General features: G+C 45.8%; 1 protein-coding gene across 3 annotated transcripts in view; it reads left to right on the top strand.

Moving 5' to 3' along the window:
• St7 (suppression of tumorigenicity 7) overlaps positions 1 to 8,143 on the top strand; it is a 243,518-nt gene extending 235,375 nt beyond the window's left edge. For all 3 annotated transcript variants that reach the window (XM_026787534.1, XM_026787535.1, XM_005363756.3), the window contains 2 exons: positions 711 to 850; positions 7,887 to 8,143. In XM_026787534.1, the coding sequence (XP_026643335.1) occupies positions 711 to 850; positions 7,887 to 7,982 (236 nt within the window). In that variant the 3' untranslated portion in view covers positions 7,983 to 8,143. The remainder of the gene's footprint in view (positions 1 to 710; positions 851 to 7,886) is intronic.
• The last annotated feature ends 8,503 nt before the right edge of the window (positions 8,144 to 16,646 follow it).

Below are 16,646 nucleotides of genomic sequence, written 5' to 3' on the forward strand. Positions count from 1 at the left end.
AAGCAGGCCTGTGATAAATTGGGTTAGACTAGTTCATTACGTATTTTATGTTTTGATACCATAGCTCTTTTGGTTTTACCCAAACCCAGTGTTTACTGTTTGAACACTATGAAAGATGCTCCCAAAGCCTTCTGTCCGCATGATTGTTTTGAGTACACTTGTCATCAGGGGTGTCCTACAGTTGTGTAGGATAACCTAGCAATTTGACCCTTGCTCCTGAAGGTCGTAGGGCTACAGGCAAGGTCCTCACTGAATGTCTATTGGGCAGCATTCTCCGTCTACATCCTCAGACCGTCAGGAGAAAATATAAGATAAACTAATGTTGTTTATGATAATGATTTAAAATACAGAAAAATAAAACCGGGACAGATAGACCTGGACGTGCACACACACACACTTGATTTGGGAATTTTCTGGGGAAGTGTATTTTATAATTTGGACAGGGTTTTGCTCTTCTGTTTTTGCTTTGGGGATAGGAACACTGTATTATTAAACATAGATGTTGCTCATGAGTGTGTGACACCCACAAGCCAACCCTGCTGTGTCTCTCACTAAAATGCTGCAGGTGGAACTTGGGCTTGGGAGGAGCAGCTAGGCCTCAAGGGCAGCAGGGGCAGATGGGAGCCGGGGAACATTCAGGGTTCCGCCTGTTTCATTTCCAACATGCTGCAGCCACTTCTGTCCTAATGGCTCCCCTTTGGTCTCCCCAGCTTTTCATGAAGTCTCAGTTTACCCCAAGAAGGAGCTCCCCTTCTTCATCCTCTTCACGGCGGGACTGTGCTCCTTCACAGCCATGTTGGCCCTCCTGACACACCAGTTCCCGGAACTCATGGGCGTCTTCGCAAAAGCTGTGAGTGTTTCTTGGGAGGGGGCCTTGGGCAATGGATAGGTGGACCCGGAGAGCCCAGGGAAGGGCCTGAGGGGCACGGGCTGCTGTACAGACGTGGTGGAAATCCTGAGGACTCATTTAGTTTTCACTATCACTAGAGCAGTCCACGGCTGAAGGATCAAGGGAGAGCACAGGCTGTTAGTGCAAGCCTCACCTCCTTTCCCAGAGAAACCCTAGCACCTTCCAGAAAGCGCATCAAGTCCCAGAGGATGGAATAATTTAGGGACTCCTCACCACCGAGAAATGGGAGGGATGGGACTCGGCTTCGTGCATATGAGCGGCACCTTCTAATCTTTGGATCTTGTGTCTTTCACTCATGAAGGATGAGATTTATGCTTCCACCGATTATTTTTTTGTGTGATAATTTAAATGGATACAAACCCTTGGTTTGTTTGGACAATGAACTATGAGAAAGTGTGAAAGCTTGGAATGGAAGTGTATCAACGTGACATTCAGAAATAGGAAAATCAACCAAGAACCTTGTGAGAGGGTAGTAGAAGGAGCCCTGTAGGAAGCCATCTGCCCTGCTTGCTAAGACCCTCTTTCCCTGGAGAGAGTGCTGATTTCTGCAGGATCATGAAGGGGAGCGTCCTGATTTTGCCACAGCTGGGTATCAAGTAGAAGGACTAGAGAGGAAAACATCAGTCATCTCCCTGCCGTCCGAGTTCAGATGGGGATGATCTTTGTCTGTACTTCTTGTCTCCACAGTGGCCCTGCCAGCTCTGGAGTCAGTTGCTCAGGCCACAAGCTCTTTGTTCCCTCAGGCCCCTCCTGCCTTGGACCCTGTCTGGATGAACTTCCAAATGCTGCCCCACCCCCTCAGTGCCCACATTGTAAACCTCCCTTCCCTGTCCTGTGCTCCTTTCTCTCTTCACAGCCTCCCCCTAGCTTATGGTCTTGCTGTTCTTGCCTGAGCTGCGTAAATTGTCTCAGCTGGTCTCCTTGCTTCCGCTCGTCACTCTGTTGCTTACACTAATGCAGGAAAGAGTTTTCTAAATTTCCAATAAGCACGCCACTTCCCAGCTTTTACCTACTGGTTCCCTGTTATTTCCAGCTATAAATCTCATTTCTTTTGCTTGACTAAAAGAGCCTTTTGTCTTCGAGAGGTCCTTGCTTGCCTTGTTATCCTTCCTCCCAGTTCTTACTCCAACTTTCCAGCCACAGTGAAGTGCTCACAGTGCTCAGATGGACCAGGCCTGCGTATCTCAGTGACTTTCCATGTCCTGCTTGTTACTCAAGGGATGCCTCGTAGGGCCTCCCGCTCCACTTGCCTCCTAAAGACCTCTCCTTTATTTAATACTGTACTCATTTCTCCTGACTTGACAGGATGTCTCCACGACCCCACAGACTCTCATGAATGCCTGTGTTCTCACATATTAATCTATATGATTGGTAGGGAATTGTCTGTGCCCTTTAGACTGTGCAGTCTTTGAAGGCAAGTGCCTTTCTGCGCCTTTCTCCCATCTGCGTCTCCAAAGCTCCACATCGTAGGTTCTATATGGCCTGTTAAGTGAATGGGCAGTGGTGCATACGCATGTTTATATCAGGGCTTTCCTTCCCTTGTCTCCAAACCTGCTTCCCTACAGTTGGAAGGGTCCTCCCAGTGTTTACCCGTTGCTGGGACAGGAGGGTTTCTAGGTGAATCGTGATTGCTGCTGTTGCGAGGGCTTCCCTGTCCACTGTCATGCCCAGTTCACCCAGCCATTCCGAGCTCCCTACTGTGCCTCCTATGCCACTTTCCTGCACTTGTGTTTATGCCGGCTTCCCACTCTGGGAGCGCACTCAAGAAATCACTTTCTCTTGCAAGTTCTCCGGAGGTCTTCTCTACTCCAGGCCCGTTTGAAGTTCGAACTCCCTTCTCCTTTCCTCAGGGAAATTCAGTTTTCTTACGTCTCTTATTTTCTAAAATCAGCATTATCCGAGTTGCTGCCCAGGACGCCCTTGGTCCCAGGCCCTGTGCCCTTCTTCTCCATCACCAGCCTCTGAGGAAAAGTCACTGCCAAAGTTTCAGATTAGAGCATAATTTAGTTACAGCGTGTAGTGGGGATGTAGTTCTGGAACTGGATAAGTACTGTTCCCGCTTTTCTGTTTCCCTTTTAAGCATTTTTAGAATGGGTGCAAAAGCACCTCATTGTTCCAGTGCTCACTATCACACTGATAGAGGACACTGGGCGGGGGGTTGGGATCTCAGGGAATTTTAGCCACTAGCGTGCCAATAATGCTCCTGGCCATACCACCCAAGTTCAGAATCTTGATGCTCACAAACCAGGAGTCTGGATTTTTAGCAATAACCCCACCAGCCTTTGAGGGTGGGAGTTGGAGATTATATCGCCTTCTAAGGAGTCTGAGCTCATTTGAGAAATCACCCTGTCATAGCTCTTCAGGTGACAGCTATCCAGAAATAGTGTTTTCACTAATTCTGAAATTATGCCTGGACCTTGGAACAACCAAGGAAGCTTAAAGGTTGCTGATAGCTACCTTTCCTAGGGCCTCTTGACTACCTGACCCCATGACTCGTGTGCATTTGAATCTTCAGATGCTCCCTGGGGATTCAGGTGTGCAGTCAAGGCGGAGAACCACAGTTACTGAATGGAATGAAAACAGACGGCCCGGCCCGAGAGCATGTTGGCAAAAAGATCAGGAGAGTAGATAGCAAACAGATTCTCTAGAAAGGTCAGACAACAGCCGCGAACTCCTCAGCCAGCCGGGGGTGGGGAATCAACACTCTGTTCTCCTCATTTTACACCCAGAACCACACGATTGAAGGAAGTAGATTTGGCTTCAGAGTAGTCTTACTCTCTACCAAGGTGTGGTTCTTTGGACAACTTCCGGTTTAACAAGTGTGCTTTCAAACCTCTGCCCAGACTGTCGTGCCCTTTGTGGAGTGCTAGCCTTTCCCAGGTCTGAGGAGGTTTAGGAAGAAAGGAAGGTGGGTGGCAGGAAGAAGGCAAAGCCAGCCAGCGAGTCCTCAGCGTCTTTCATTTGCCTCCTCACGCCTCCAGGCCTCTCACAAAGCCTCGGGCAAACCCCAGGGGTTATCGCAGCTGTCCTGGAGGCTGTCTACAGCCATTTGCAGCTTGAGAAAGTGATCCTTTTCAGTCCTGGCCTGAGATAATACCGGGTGTGAGGACTTTTAGTAGATGCATAGAGATTGCAAAGGCCACCCCCCAGGCTCCACAGCGTGGGAACTCTGACAAGTCTGTTCACTAACACAACCAGTCCCAACACTCAGACAGTGAGTCACTGGGGAGGCCTGAGTAGAGAGGCTTCCACTAGTTGCCTGCAATCTAATCTACCTCGATGACTTAGGACTAGCTCTTCCGAGAATGTTTGCTTCTTAAGATAAGGCTGCTCATATAAGTCAGCTATCACTGCAGTCCCAGCTCTGCACAGAATGTGGGAAGGTCAGCACTCTGACCTTCTGCTCTTCAGGGCCTGTCTTTCCTCCTCTGCGCTCCCCCCTTCCCTGAGACTGCACCCCATGACTTGTGCCTCGTCTTTACTTATAGGCCTGGGCTCTTTGAAGTCTGATATTGATTACAGTGGGATGTCAATTGTGTGCTTGCGACAGGGCAACTGGAACCTATTCAGATAAGCAAGAGGTTTCCACTGGGAACCCAGCTGGCTGCAAGCTGTGACCTTCCTCTAAGTAACAGTGTCTTGAAGAAAGGAAGACCAAGCCATTGAAGTGCCCCTCTCTCCTTTTTATTGGCCTGGTTGCTTTTTCTCAGCAGCGGACACTAATTGAGTTATGGGGCATTTGGGTTAGAAATTTGACCGTGTCTCTCTGCCCTCTGGACAGAAGTTTGGGACACTGAGATAGATGAGTTGATCCAAGTTGCCTGGTTTTGCTCATTCAGATTTAACTTCTCAGGCAATAAATTTCCCCTTTAGTCTAGAAATGAAACTGCTGCTTCTTGTCAGGAATTAGTTGGGTTTCTGGTCAAAGGTATTGATTGCTTTCCACACATCTAAAGGAAGAGCTCAGTGCCCGAGGCATCCAGAGGATTGAGGCATGTGCCTTCAGCCTCTTTCTAACTCCCGATGGAAGCCGCTGACTTTGGTCTGTTAGTAAGTGGAAGGGCTTAGTCATTCCAGAGGCCTCGTGTCTACATAGCTTCTTTATGGGTGTGTGCAGGGGGTGGGAGGGGGGAACGTAAGATGGTGTGGGTATGAGAGGGGTCCACCCCAGCTGGGGTTCTTTAGGTAAATAGGTGAGATTACCGGAAAGTGCTCGAAAGAGGCCCTTCTCAGTCACCCATTCGGGATATGAGGGAGAGAGAGTATGCATGTATGTATTACAAACATTGGAGGACTGGAGTATCATTTCCTCATAGCACCTCGGGTGAGGAGTTCCATGCAGATAAAACATAGCAAGGAAGGCATTGCATTTTGGCATGCGGTGGGGGGAAAGGAGGCAATGATAGACCTAAAAGCAAAGCCTTTTCTCTCAGTCAGGTCAATTCTCCCCAGACACAAAGACGCAAACAAGCACAACCGCTCTCTGTTGTTGAGCTACTTTGTGGCAGCCTGTCTCCCTTCAGGGTGCGCTCTGGTGGCCACCCCGATGCGCAGGTTAGGGTGTGGAATTGTACTGGGGACAGACAGTGAGAATGCCTTTCCTCTCTCTGGCTCGGAGGGAGCTGAGCAGTTTCTCCCCTATGTCCTTACAACTCCAGTCTTCCGAAAGCTGCCCGGTGACGGCCACCGGTGATATCACCTTGCTTGCTGAGCTGCCCTTCCAGTCCTTGTTGGAATCTCTGATTTGTCCATAGTTTCCTCACTTGGGACCTCTTTATGGACTTGATACTGTAGGCAAATGTTGTCCCCTTTGCAGCCCCCGCCATCTGTCATTGTGCATGCTGCATACACCTGTACCCATATAATTTTGTAAATGCTTTTTTATGGTGTGAGTGCTATCAGTGTATTTGTCTATATTGTCCGTTTATAACCAGGATTTGGGGAAAGCCATTCAGAGCTTCCCCATTCCTGGGCCTAGTATTTCCGCTTGCCCTCTAGCCTCGGACACGATGGGACATAGTCCATTTCTAACCTGGGAAGGATGGGTAATCCATCCTGCAGGGTATCTCTCCCGAGTGTTTTGGCATACTCACGAAAGGGTGCTTTCAGGTCATCAGAAACCACTGAGACTCCAACACCCGCTGCGCAGGGAATCACCACACCTGTTGCTGCCTGTGTCTCAGCTGCATGTCCGTCCTGGCACTCAAGACTGCCAGCCAGTCTGAGCTCTGCCTGGACTCCAGTCGCCATCTGACGGTTTCCTGTTCATATTCTGACTCTTGGCTCTAGACAGCGCACTTTGCTCCTATCTCCATCCTTAGTGTTCGGAGCACACCTTTGATGTTCCTTCTGTCTATTGGAGTCTATTTAAATTGCCTCACTTTATAGAGCTTTTCTTGTTCTTTCTACACTTCCCCCTCTACTCTAGCCTGACTTCTCTTCCTTTCAACACCCCTGGGTGTCTGACCTGATTGCTAGCATGGCCTATATGTATTGCTTTGCTCTGTCCACATCCTAATGCCCTTGCTCCCTCTACACCTCAAATTTGAGCCTTCAGGAAAGGGGAAATTTTATCCTAGGGTCTCCTTTTCTCCTGTAGCACTTAATTGCCTTGCCAATCAAATGTATCTATTGATTTAACAAGCAGAATAGAGAAACTTTCCCAGTTCTTTTTGATAATGCAATTACAAGTGTTACTGGCCTCCTCAGTATGCGCCATACTCATTAAACACACAGACACATGAACGCATGCACACACACATACACATGTGCACACCACACGCATACATACAAACACACACACACACACACACACACACACACACACACACAACACATTCCATTCTGAGGTCCTTGAATTTGGGACACTTGCCTTCAGTTCCTCTTACTTTGAAGATTCACAATTCGTAGAACATGTGACCAGTAAGGATAACACTTTTTAAGTTTACTGTCTGAACTGTCTACTAAATTCGTTTGCCCAGAGCCATATTCCCACTCCATGTTTATTTTCACTCCTCAAATTAAGCTTAAATGCAAAATTCCTGTTAGTACTGTCAGTTTTGTGCCATGGATAGGGATTATTGCAAAAGACTCTGCAATAAAGAACCAGGTATTGAACCTTAGCAAGACAAGGCCTTGGTTCTCAGGAGGCAAAAGGCAAAGAGTTCTTTTCAATACCAGTCTCCTCCCTGGATAGACGTCTCTTCTGCCAGCTTCTACCACAATACGAACTTGTGAGTTGAAATCAGGTGTTCACAAGAACATCATCAGAGTAGATCGGAAATTGATTGGTATCTGATAAAGCAAATTGTATTTCTTAACAGACACATTTTTATTGCTGTCTGTGTGAAAAGCAGAGAAGTGTTTAGTAACCGAGTAAGAAAGTCCATCCAACAGCCTTTCCTGGAGGACAGGGCTTCCCAGTGTAGCAGCTTTCTCCCTACCCCCAGCTCCCTGCTACGTGACACAAAGCTGTTTAGAAAGGAGTCCAGGCTGGGCACATATTGGGAGACATCAGGAAACCAAAGCAAACTGACATTGTAGACTTGACTCTTTATATTGCCTGTCCCACTTAAAGTGAGCTGTCCAGCCAGTTAGACAGTCAAGTGGCCCAAGTTATCACCATTGTCTAGCTCCTGTGCCCACTCTCTGCCCACCCATCATCCTCTCGGATGATGCTCATCTTCATAGCTGGGGTAAACGCTGAAGACTGCTGGTTTCCTGGGAATTGCGGCAGCTGTCAGAGGTTGAGGGAGGCTGTCCGCAGACACTTCCTTCTTATCTGTCACGCTGGGGGTGGGGCTGGAATGTCTCTTCCACTTTCTCCCAACACTTCCTGTAAACATGAAGAGGGCAGGGCTGTAGCCTTGGGAGGCTTTCAGGATGAACTCTGGTTAGAGGCTGGCGTGTGCTGAAGGCGTTGATCTTAGTCCAGACAGGGCCCCTCCTGATGATTGTCTCTCCGCTTTCCCTCCAGTTCCTCAGCACTTTGTTTGCCCCCTTGAACTTTGTGATGGAGAAAGTGGAAAGCATCCTCCCCTCCAGTTTGTGGCATCAGCTGACTCGGATCTGAGGGCCCCTCCAGCCTCCACTCTCCTCGCCATCCGCCGGATCTTTGTGCCAACTTCTCATGGACTGCAGGAAAGCATGTCTCTGAAAAAGGGAAACCACTCTGAGATCTGAAACTGTTCATGGACTATCAGTTCCCTATTAAAGGCTCCTTTTGTTGTACAAAATTTATTGATGTTCAGTTCTATTTTATTTTGCCTCTAAAACTGAAGAAAAAGTAAAAAAAAATAATAATAAACTTTTGTGTATTGCAACAGCCTGTATGTCTTCTTATATCTTCCTTCCAACCCTCGACTTGCCAGTATTCCCAAGAAACTGGTGCATTTGTGCTGTTCTCTGAAGCTGTGGGGTCTGCTAAATTCATACTGTGATTTTCTTTGCTGACAGAACTAGTCTCTGCAGAGCTCGGAACCCATGAGTTGGTGGCTTGGAAGATGGAATCTCGGGGCTGAGGAGGTGGTAGAGCACTTGCCTTGCATAGGGCCCTGTTTTCTGTGTGCCCAACATTTTTTAAAACAATAGATAAACAGGTAAGAAAAGAAAGGAGGAAAATACCGAGTGTCCTCACATGCCATATGGGCACACAGAAGTCCGTTTTCCAGGGCGAATGTCACTCCCTGTAAAATAAACGTATGTGCCTTAGGTGGTTGCTCTAGCTTCATAGACTCTACTGAAGTTCCCGGAATCACTAGTGAGAAGCTACAGGTCGACAGTCCATCACAGAACCTGGCTGTCCCACCCTCAATACCATTTTAAATGTTTCTCCAGCAGAACCTTTTCCTTTTTGTCGCGTTTGTATTCCTGCCACTTTAATCTGAGCTTTGTGCGTGATTCAAACCTAGCAGAGCCATATGGCTTTAGTTAAGCAAAAGAAGAAAAATAAGCAAACACGAATCCTCTATCTGAAGTGAAAAGTACTCCTATTTACCATCTCGGTCCAGTCCATCTCATGCATACTTGCCCTTTTGATTTAGGACCCTCACTTTTCCTGGGGCACGTCAAGGCAGGTAGTGTTCCAGGAAGCACGGTGCAGTCTCCTTTTAGGGTGTGGGCTCCCGATTTCCACCTGCGGGCCGTGGGGTGGGTGGGTAATTTGCAGGGCACCAGGTCTGCCCTTACAGTTGGCTAGCTTCTTGTATCTTCTTTGTGCAAAGCCATGATGAGAATGTCCAGCTGGTTTCTGCCCTTGCGGCTTATCTAGTGAGAAGCTGACCCCCCCCCATATACTATCTGGTAGTGTTGTTCTTGGGAGTAGGGGCCATGCTTGCCTCGTTGACAACTCTTGACACAGAGTGGATGCTCACGTGACTGGGTGCCTCAGGTGGTGCAGGACTTGACAGGCACAAATAGACTTTGATCTGTGTGCTAGGAGAGCGGTTTCAGATGAGAAGGACCAGGGAGGGAAGGCTTAGAAGTAATAATTTTTGAGTTGAACAAACAAATTATCTAATACAATTCTTTCACCTAATGGATGAGGAAATCGGAGATTTTGAGTCTGCCGGGGCTGGGACGCTGGACTTGTGCTAAGTCCCGAAGGAAAGGTTTGAGAGCAGTAAGCAGTGGGAAGTGGAAATGGCTCAAAGCCAGTTGCTAAAAACCCTGAATTGTAGGAAATGAAGCCAAGGAATGCAGAGTAAAGATTGTGTGTGTGTGTGTGTGTGTGTGTGTGTGTGTGTGTGTGTGTGTGTGTGTTTATGACATAAGGTCACTACATAGCCCAGACTGACCTTTAACTTTTAATCCTCTGGCCTGTTCCCCAGAGTGCTGAGATTATAGCTGTGTGTCACCGTGCCCAGTTGAAACAAGGATTTAAACATGCTTGCCAAATTTAAGAATTAGGCTTTTGGAGCAGGTTCCTGGAGAGGCAGGCAGAACCTGGGTCTCAGTGGGTAGACAATGAAGAGTAGAGATCAAAAGAATGGTGACAGATGAACGGGGGATAAGGGAAGAAATGAGTCCCCGGCCTAAAGGACCATTCAGGTGAGGAAGGTACCAGCAGATTATGGGTATGCTTAAGGGTATCAAATTATTTGCGCTTACAAAGTAAGCCCTCACCCAATGATCCAAAGTCACTCTTCTTTGATTTACTTCTCAGCTCCCCCAGCCTCTTCTCAGGGTGTCTCCAAGGCTTACTCCTGCAGTCCTGGCCTCCAAACCCTCACTGTTTTCCAGTTCCAAAGGACCAGCACCCAAGCCATCTTTATTTTAAACGGTGCAAACCTGTGGAGAAGCAGAGTCAGCACGACCGGAATAACGAAGGTTCCTAGGTTGATCAGGTTGGCACAACTTCCCCCACCTGTTACCTAAGGTTGAGGGGGCCCGGCTCTTCTCTGAGATGTGGTGAAATCGTGTTGCGCTCTGCCTTTTGCCTTTTGTTTCTTCATGAGGCTGCATCAAAGCTCATTCTATGAATGACTCTTCCATCCCAGCAGTTAGTGTCCGATAGCCTCATCTATTATGTGTTTGTTGGAATATAAAAGCAAACACTCTGAATTTAGTGCCAATCAGACTGATCCAGCGATGTTTAGCAATGAATACAGGGAACGCTATATGACAATATAAAATGATCTCCAGGCTTGCTTTCAAATTCCTTGTCAGCCCTTGGTAATGTCAAAGTCACTCTGGCTTTCTATAGGAGTTGAGGCCTGCACACACTTTAACACAGCCCTGAATAGTGAAACGCTAAATTGAGAACTAAACAACTTCAAACCAGACATATCTGATTTTTGTGCTTGGTTCTTGGGAGTGTATTTTTTTTTTTAAATTCTTTTCACGACCTGCTGTGGAATCATTCTATGCAAAATTTCATCTTTAACTGGAAGAATATTTTTCTTGGAAATTACCGTTTTCTCTAGGTGTCCAAGTTTGTTTCTGCAGAGGAGTATGGTTGTGTAATTTGTATATGTCATATTTCTATGATTATTAAGGTTCTCTCTTTCTCCTAATCTAGTTGTGTAGAGTTTTTCTTTTCTTTGTGTGCGTGAGAATAACAGGGTGTGAAGGTGTGGGGTGCAGGTGCACTTACTTCTGGCTTAACATGTAAATATTGCCCCAGAACTCTGACATGGAAAAAAAGAAATAAGTTTATAATAATTTTTGAAATTACATTATGAAAAGGGATCAAAAGTTAGGAAGTAGTTGCAGGTATGGGGTATTATGATGTACTCTGTGTGGGGGAGCAGTTTTGATGTTTTATGGGCTATGGTAGAATAGCCCTTTCTGTCTGTGACCACACACTTCACTCGGCTTCAACAGACCAAGCGGTGGCATCTGAATGCTGTGCTCTATTGAACAAAAGGGGGGACACGAGATCCTCTATGACATTCATTCCTGTGATGGCTTCGGCTCCACAGCACTGACAACTCCGGCTGGGCTAGAAACAGAAATGTCTACAGAGGCTGGGGAGATCTAGACCCGCCTTGAAGAAATCAGTCATGTGGTTCTGGCTTTTGAGCATCAGGATAACTGAGGCCTGCTAGGCAGGAGGCAGGTAAGGCTTTCTTAGCCTCCTACAAGTGTGTATTTGTCTTCCTACAAGTGTGCATTTGTCTTCCTGCAAGTGTGTATATGCCCAGATGATTTCCAAACCCAGACCTAGGTTTGTTGTTGTTCTTGTAGTGGGAAAACAGTGAACCAAATCAACTTGAGACAGGAAAGAGTTCATTTGACTTACATGTCATAATCCATAATTGAGAGAAGCCAAGGCAGGAACTCATGATAGAAACTTGAAGAAGAAACTTGTGGGGAAATGATGCTTACTGGCCTGCTTCTCAGCAACCTCTCTTATACAGCCCAGGCCCACCTGCCCAGGAATGGCAGCCCTCATAGTGGGTTGGGCTCTCCTGCATTAATCAGCAATTAGAAAAGCGTCCCATGCCCTTTGCTCAAAAGCCAATCGGATGGAGTCAATGCTTTCATTCAGTTCCCTCTGCCCAGATACGTCTAAGCTTGTAACGAGCTGACAAGAGCTAAGTACAACAGATGGAGGCTTATTTCCCAAAAAATCATGTCTGAAACCTGGACAAATGTACAGATACGGACAGGATGAGCAGTTCAGACATCCATCGAGGTCCGTCTGCTTGGGCTGCTCCTGTCCTCTGTGGGCAGCCTTCCTTCCTTCCTTGCAGGTGTAGGTGAGCTCATTCTCACATGAGAGCCGAGTGGTCTACCCTACACAAGTGGGTGAAAGAATTTCCTGATGGCCACATTCACAAGAGACAAACATGAAGGAGTTAAACTATATGTATAGACACTAGGACCTGTATTACTTACGTTTCAATGACCTGCCCTAGGAAGAGTGAGGTAGATGAAATAAAATTAGGAGAAGGTAGAGAAATTTTGCTCTTCGGCCATGTCTTGACTTACCTTTTCACCTCTGTCCCTCGGAGGCTATTCTAAAGCTCCTTTAGAAGACAAGTACCTAAGGCTAGATACTATAAGAAAAGAATTGCTCATTACACTATGTTTATAACAATGAAGGCTAGAACCAGGGGCTTATGGACAAAGGACACACACATATACACATCATACATGTGTTTTATATTATGTATCTTAATATAAAATATATCATACATATTTAATATCTATTAAAGGCTCTGTATCTGTGAATACCTATGTGCCCCCTCAGTTTGGATGTGTACTGTCCCACAGAAACTCAGGTGCTAAAGGTTTGATTCCTAGTACAGACCATTGGGACATGATGGAGACATTAAAATAATGGTCTAGCGGGGGGTGTTCTTGTGACTGGGTGCATGCCCTTGAAGGGAACTACAGAGCCCTATCTTCTCCTGTCATTCATGCCTGGTCATGATTTGCTGCATACCCTGCGGGGACTGTAGAGCCCCGCCCTTTCCTCCTCCTGTCACTCATGCCAGACTGTGAGGAGAGGGCCCTGCTCTGGCATATACTCCCACTATAATGCGCTGCCCTGCACAGCCCGCTTTCCCCCAAAAATGGGGTTAGTGAATGATGAACTGAAATCTCCAAAATAAGTTGTTCTCCTTATAAACCATCTCGGCCATTTGTCGCAGCAACAAAAAGTTAACTGACATTATGTGGACAAGTGGATGGATAGATAGACAGATGGAAAGATATCACAGCCATTCATCTTTATACCATCATGACTTAAAACTAGAAATTCTACATTCTAGTCCCCAGATTTTTAAACAAGGCCACAGCTCCATATGGGGCTTCATAATGGTATGGAGGGGACCGTGGGAGAAAATGACAACTGTAGAAGTTTTCTTAAAATACAACAACTAAAAATTAATTCAAACTCATCTATGCAATGGATCTCATGTGCACCGAATCTGAGATGTACATGCAGTGTGTCTGTTGCATCACACGCCTGCGCGGCAGCCTTGCCTCTGAGCACAGCATGTGCACTTTGTTCTCCCTGTACAGCCATGCTGAACAATCCCAGCAAACGCTGCCCGAAAAGCTTTTGTGCAGATTCAAGATTATTGTATTTAGAAATTTTGGTGTTTTTTTGCTGTATATACAATTGTCTGTTCTTATTACAATGCAATAGTTTAATTATGGAGAAGAATGACTTAATATTGGCCTTCCATCATCCCTCAGCATGCACCAAGTTAGTATGTCTCTTGATAATATTTATTAGAATGTTTGGAGGTTTTGTTTGTTTGTCTTCTTTTTTTTTTTTTGGCTTTTTGAGACAGGGTTTCTCTGTGGCTTTGGAGCCTGTCCTGGAACTAGCTCTGTAGACCAGGCTGGTCTCGAACTCACAGAGATCTGCCTGCCTCTGCCTCCCGAGTGTCTGTCTTCTTGAACTGATAGCAGGCACTGGTGAGATGGTCCAGCGATTACAATGTCTGCTATTCAAGCCCGAGAACTTGAGTTCTGAGCCCTAGCATCCATGTAAAAAGCTCTGTGTGGTAGCACATTACTGCCACCTTAGCACCAGGGAGCAGAGACAGGAGGATGACAGGAGCTCCCTGGTTAGCCACTCTAGCCAATCAGTGTGCTCCAGGTTTAGTGAGAGACCCTGTCTCAAAAAATAATAGGGTGGAGAGTGATGGAGGAAGATACTAATACTGATACTGCTGGTCACTACATACAAGAGGAGGCATGAGTACCACCTCACCTCTCTCTCTCTTCCTCTCTCTCTCCCTCATATATGCTCTCTCTCTCTCTCCCTCTCTCTCTTTCTCTCTCTCTTGCTTTCTCTCTCTTTCCTCATATACACTCTCTGTCTCTCTCTGTCTCTCTCTCTCTCTATATATAGTGTATGAGTTTGTCTTAGCCACTGTTCTATGGTTATGAAGAAACATCATGACCAAGGCATCCTTTACAAAAGAAAGCATTTAATTGATTACTTGTTTATAGTTTCAGAGATTTGTTCCATCCCCATGATGTTTGGGAGCATGGTCGCACACATGGCTCTGGACCAGTATCTGAGAACTACACCCTGACCCACAAGTAGAGAGAGAGCCTTTGGGGCTGATTTAGGTTTTTGAAACCTTAAAGACATGCTTCCTCCAACAAGGACACAACTCTTAGTCCTTCCAATCCTTTCAAATGGTGCCTCTCCCTGATGACTAAACATTCAAATCTATGAACTTGTGGGAGCCATTCTTATTCAAACCACCACAGAACTGCTGACTTGATTTTCATGAAAAAATTTCAGTTAGTAAAGTTTGAATTGTGACTAGGACAGAATTTTCAACAACTCTGAAATGGCCCTAAACATACTCCTGTCATTTTATACTGGGTGTGTACAGTGGTGAGCTTGACACTGACAACTGTAACATCAAAATATTGGCCAACCCTGGAAATTGTTAAAGGTGTTCTATGTTCTGCAGTACCAAATGTAAAAATGAAGGAGCACACTCATCTCACTGCTATGTGATTTTACCATTAGTAACTAGTAACCTTATAAAGACAGCAAGGAATTGTTAAGAATCAATTTGATGATGTATTCCTAGCAAATATTTGTTTGCATACTTATTTTATAAACCTATACTCTCAGAGCCACATAAAATGCCACAGGTCAAGAGGAGTTAGGAGTGAAAAAAATCAAACAGTTCTTCTCTAGACTTTATATGTCAATAAATATTGGCAGAAAGAAAGAACAGACTAGATGCTAAGGGTAAGAAAAATGATGTCACTAAGCCGGAAGAGAACATTCTTCTATTGGAGTCTAAGGAAATTTATTAAAATTATGTAAAAAAAAATTGTTTTATTCTTGAAATAGCAACTCAACAAGGAAGGATTTTTTTTCTTTATTTTCTGTCTCCCTCTCTCTTTCTTTCCTCCCCTTTCAGGAGAAGAGAGACTCACTGTGTAAACCTGGCTGGACTAGAATTTGCTGTGTAGATTAAGTTACTCTTAAACTTAGAGAAATTTGCCTGCCTGGGGTTAAAGGCATGTATCACCACAACCAACCCCAAAAAGCTATTACCTGAGAGGTGGTGTTTCATCGTATTCTCTATTAGCCCAATGATGACTGTAATGTGTGTTGGGACCCAGATACTATGCAAGATGCTCCACGGACAGCCCTGTTGAGAGTGCTTCAGAGAAAACAGGCGATAGGGTGTGCACATAAACACGGACACACACGCACGTGCACACACACACACACACACACACACGTCTAAAAACTGGAGCTGTAGGACATCTGGTAATGGGATTCAAGTTGAGTCTGAAGGTCTGATGACTGAAAGAGTCCATGATAAAAACCCAAGGGCTAGACAAGATGAGACTTCCTAGCTCAAGGAGGCAGGTGGGGGAAAGTGCTCTAGTTCTGCCTTTCCATCCCCCTTTTTTTTCCATTGTGTCTGTCTGTCTGTCTGTCTGTCTGTTTAGTTAGTTGAGCTGGGGCATGTGCATGCTTCAGTGTTCATGGAGTTCAGAGTACAACTTGTAGTAGTGAGTTCTTTCCTAGGGACTGAATTCAGTTAGTCAGGCTTGGTGGCAAGTGTCTTTACCTGCTCAGCCATCTCACTGGCCCTGAGTCTACGTTTTCTAAGCAGTTTTCTCAGTAGATAGAGGATAAGGGCATTCATATCAGGTGGGATGCTAAGCCCATCTACCCTAAAGCTAATCTCTGCAATGCCCTCAAGAGACAGGTTCAAATAATGCTGCACCTGGTAGCCCATGCCCCACTCCAGTTGATGTATGTAACTTTTAATCCTCCAAATCAGTCTGTTAACCGAGTCCCAGTGCCTTTGTCGTAATGAACACAGGCAGAGTGATAAGGGGGATTGGACCTCTGAGTCCGAAAACATTGGCTGCTACCCAGAGTAGCCCCTACTATGCTTGTCTGCCTCCTTCTCACTCCCTATTTTCCCCTCTTCCAAAGAGCACTTATTAGCATATAGCTGTGAGTGGTGACAGACACCCATAATCATAGCAATTGGGAGGCTGAGGCAGGAGTATCATTGTGTTCCAGGCTAGCCTGTGCTACACAGTGACACTCTGTCTCACAATAAAAATCAGCATGTGCATGCTTGCACACACACAAATTCTTTTTTTTTTTTTTGATCTGGCCTCGGGTTTTATTGTATTTTATAACTTGTTTTTAATGTTAGAAAAGCAGGCTATTGATCTTTATGTAAGTACTTAGGCATTCAGTTACTCTATTGAGCTCATTAATTCTTTTTTTTTTAATTTATTTATTTATTAAGGATTTCTGCCTCCTCCCCGCCAC

This window comes from Microtus ochrogaster, linkage group LG10, assembly GCF_000317375.1.
Source record: "Microtus ochrogaster isolate Prairie Vole_2 linkage group LG10, MicOch1.0, whole genome shotgun sequence".
NCBI classification, from domain to species: domain Eukaryota; kingdom Metazoa; phylum Chordata; class Mammalia; order Rodentia; family Cricetidae; genus Microtus; species Microtus ochrogaster.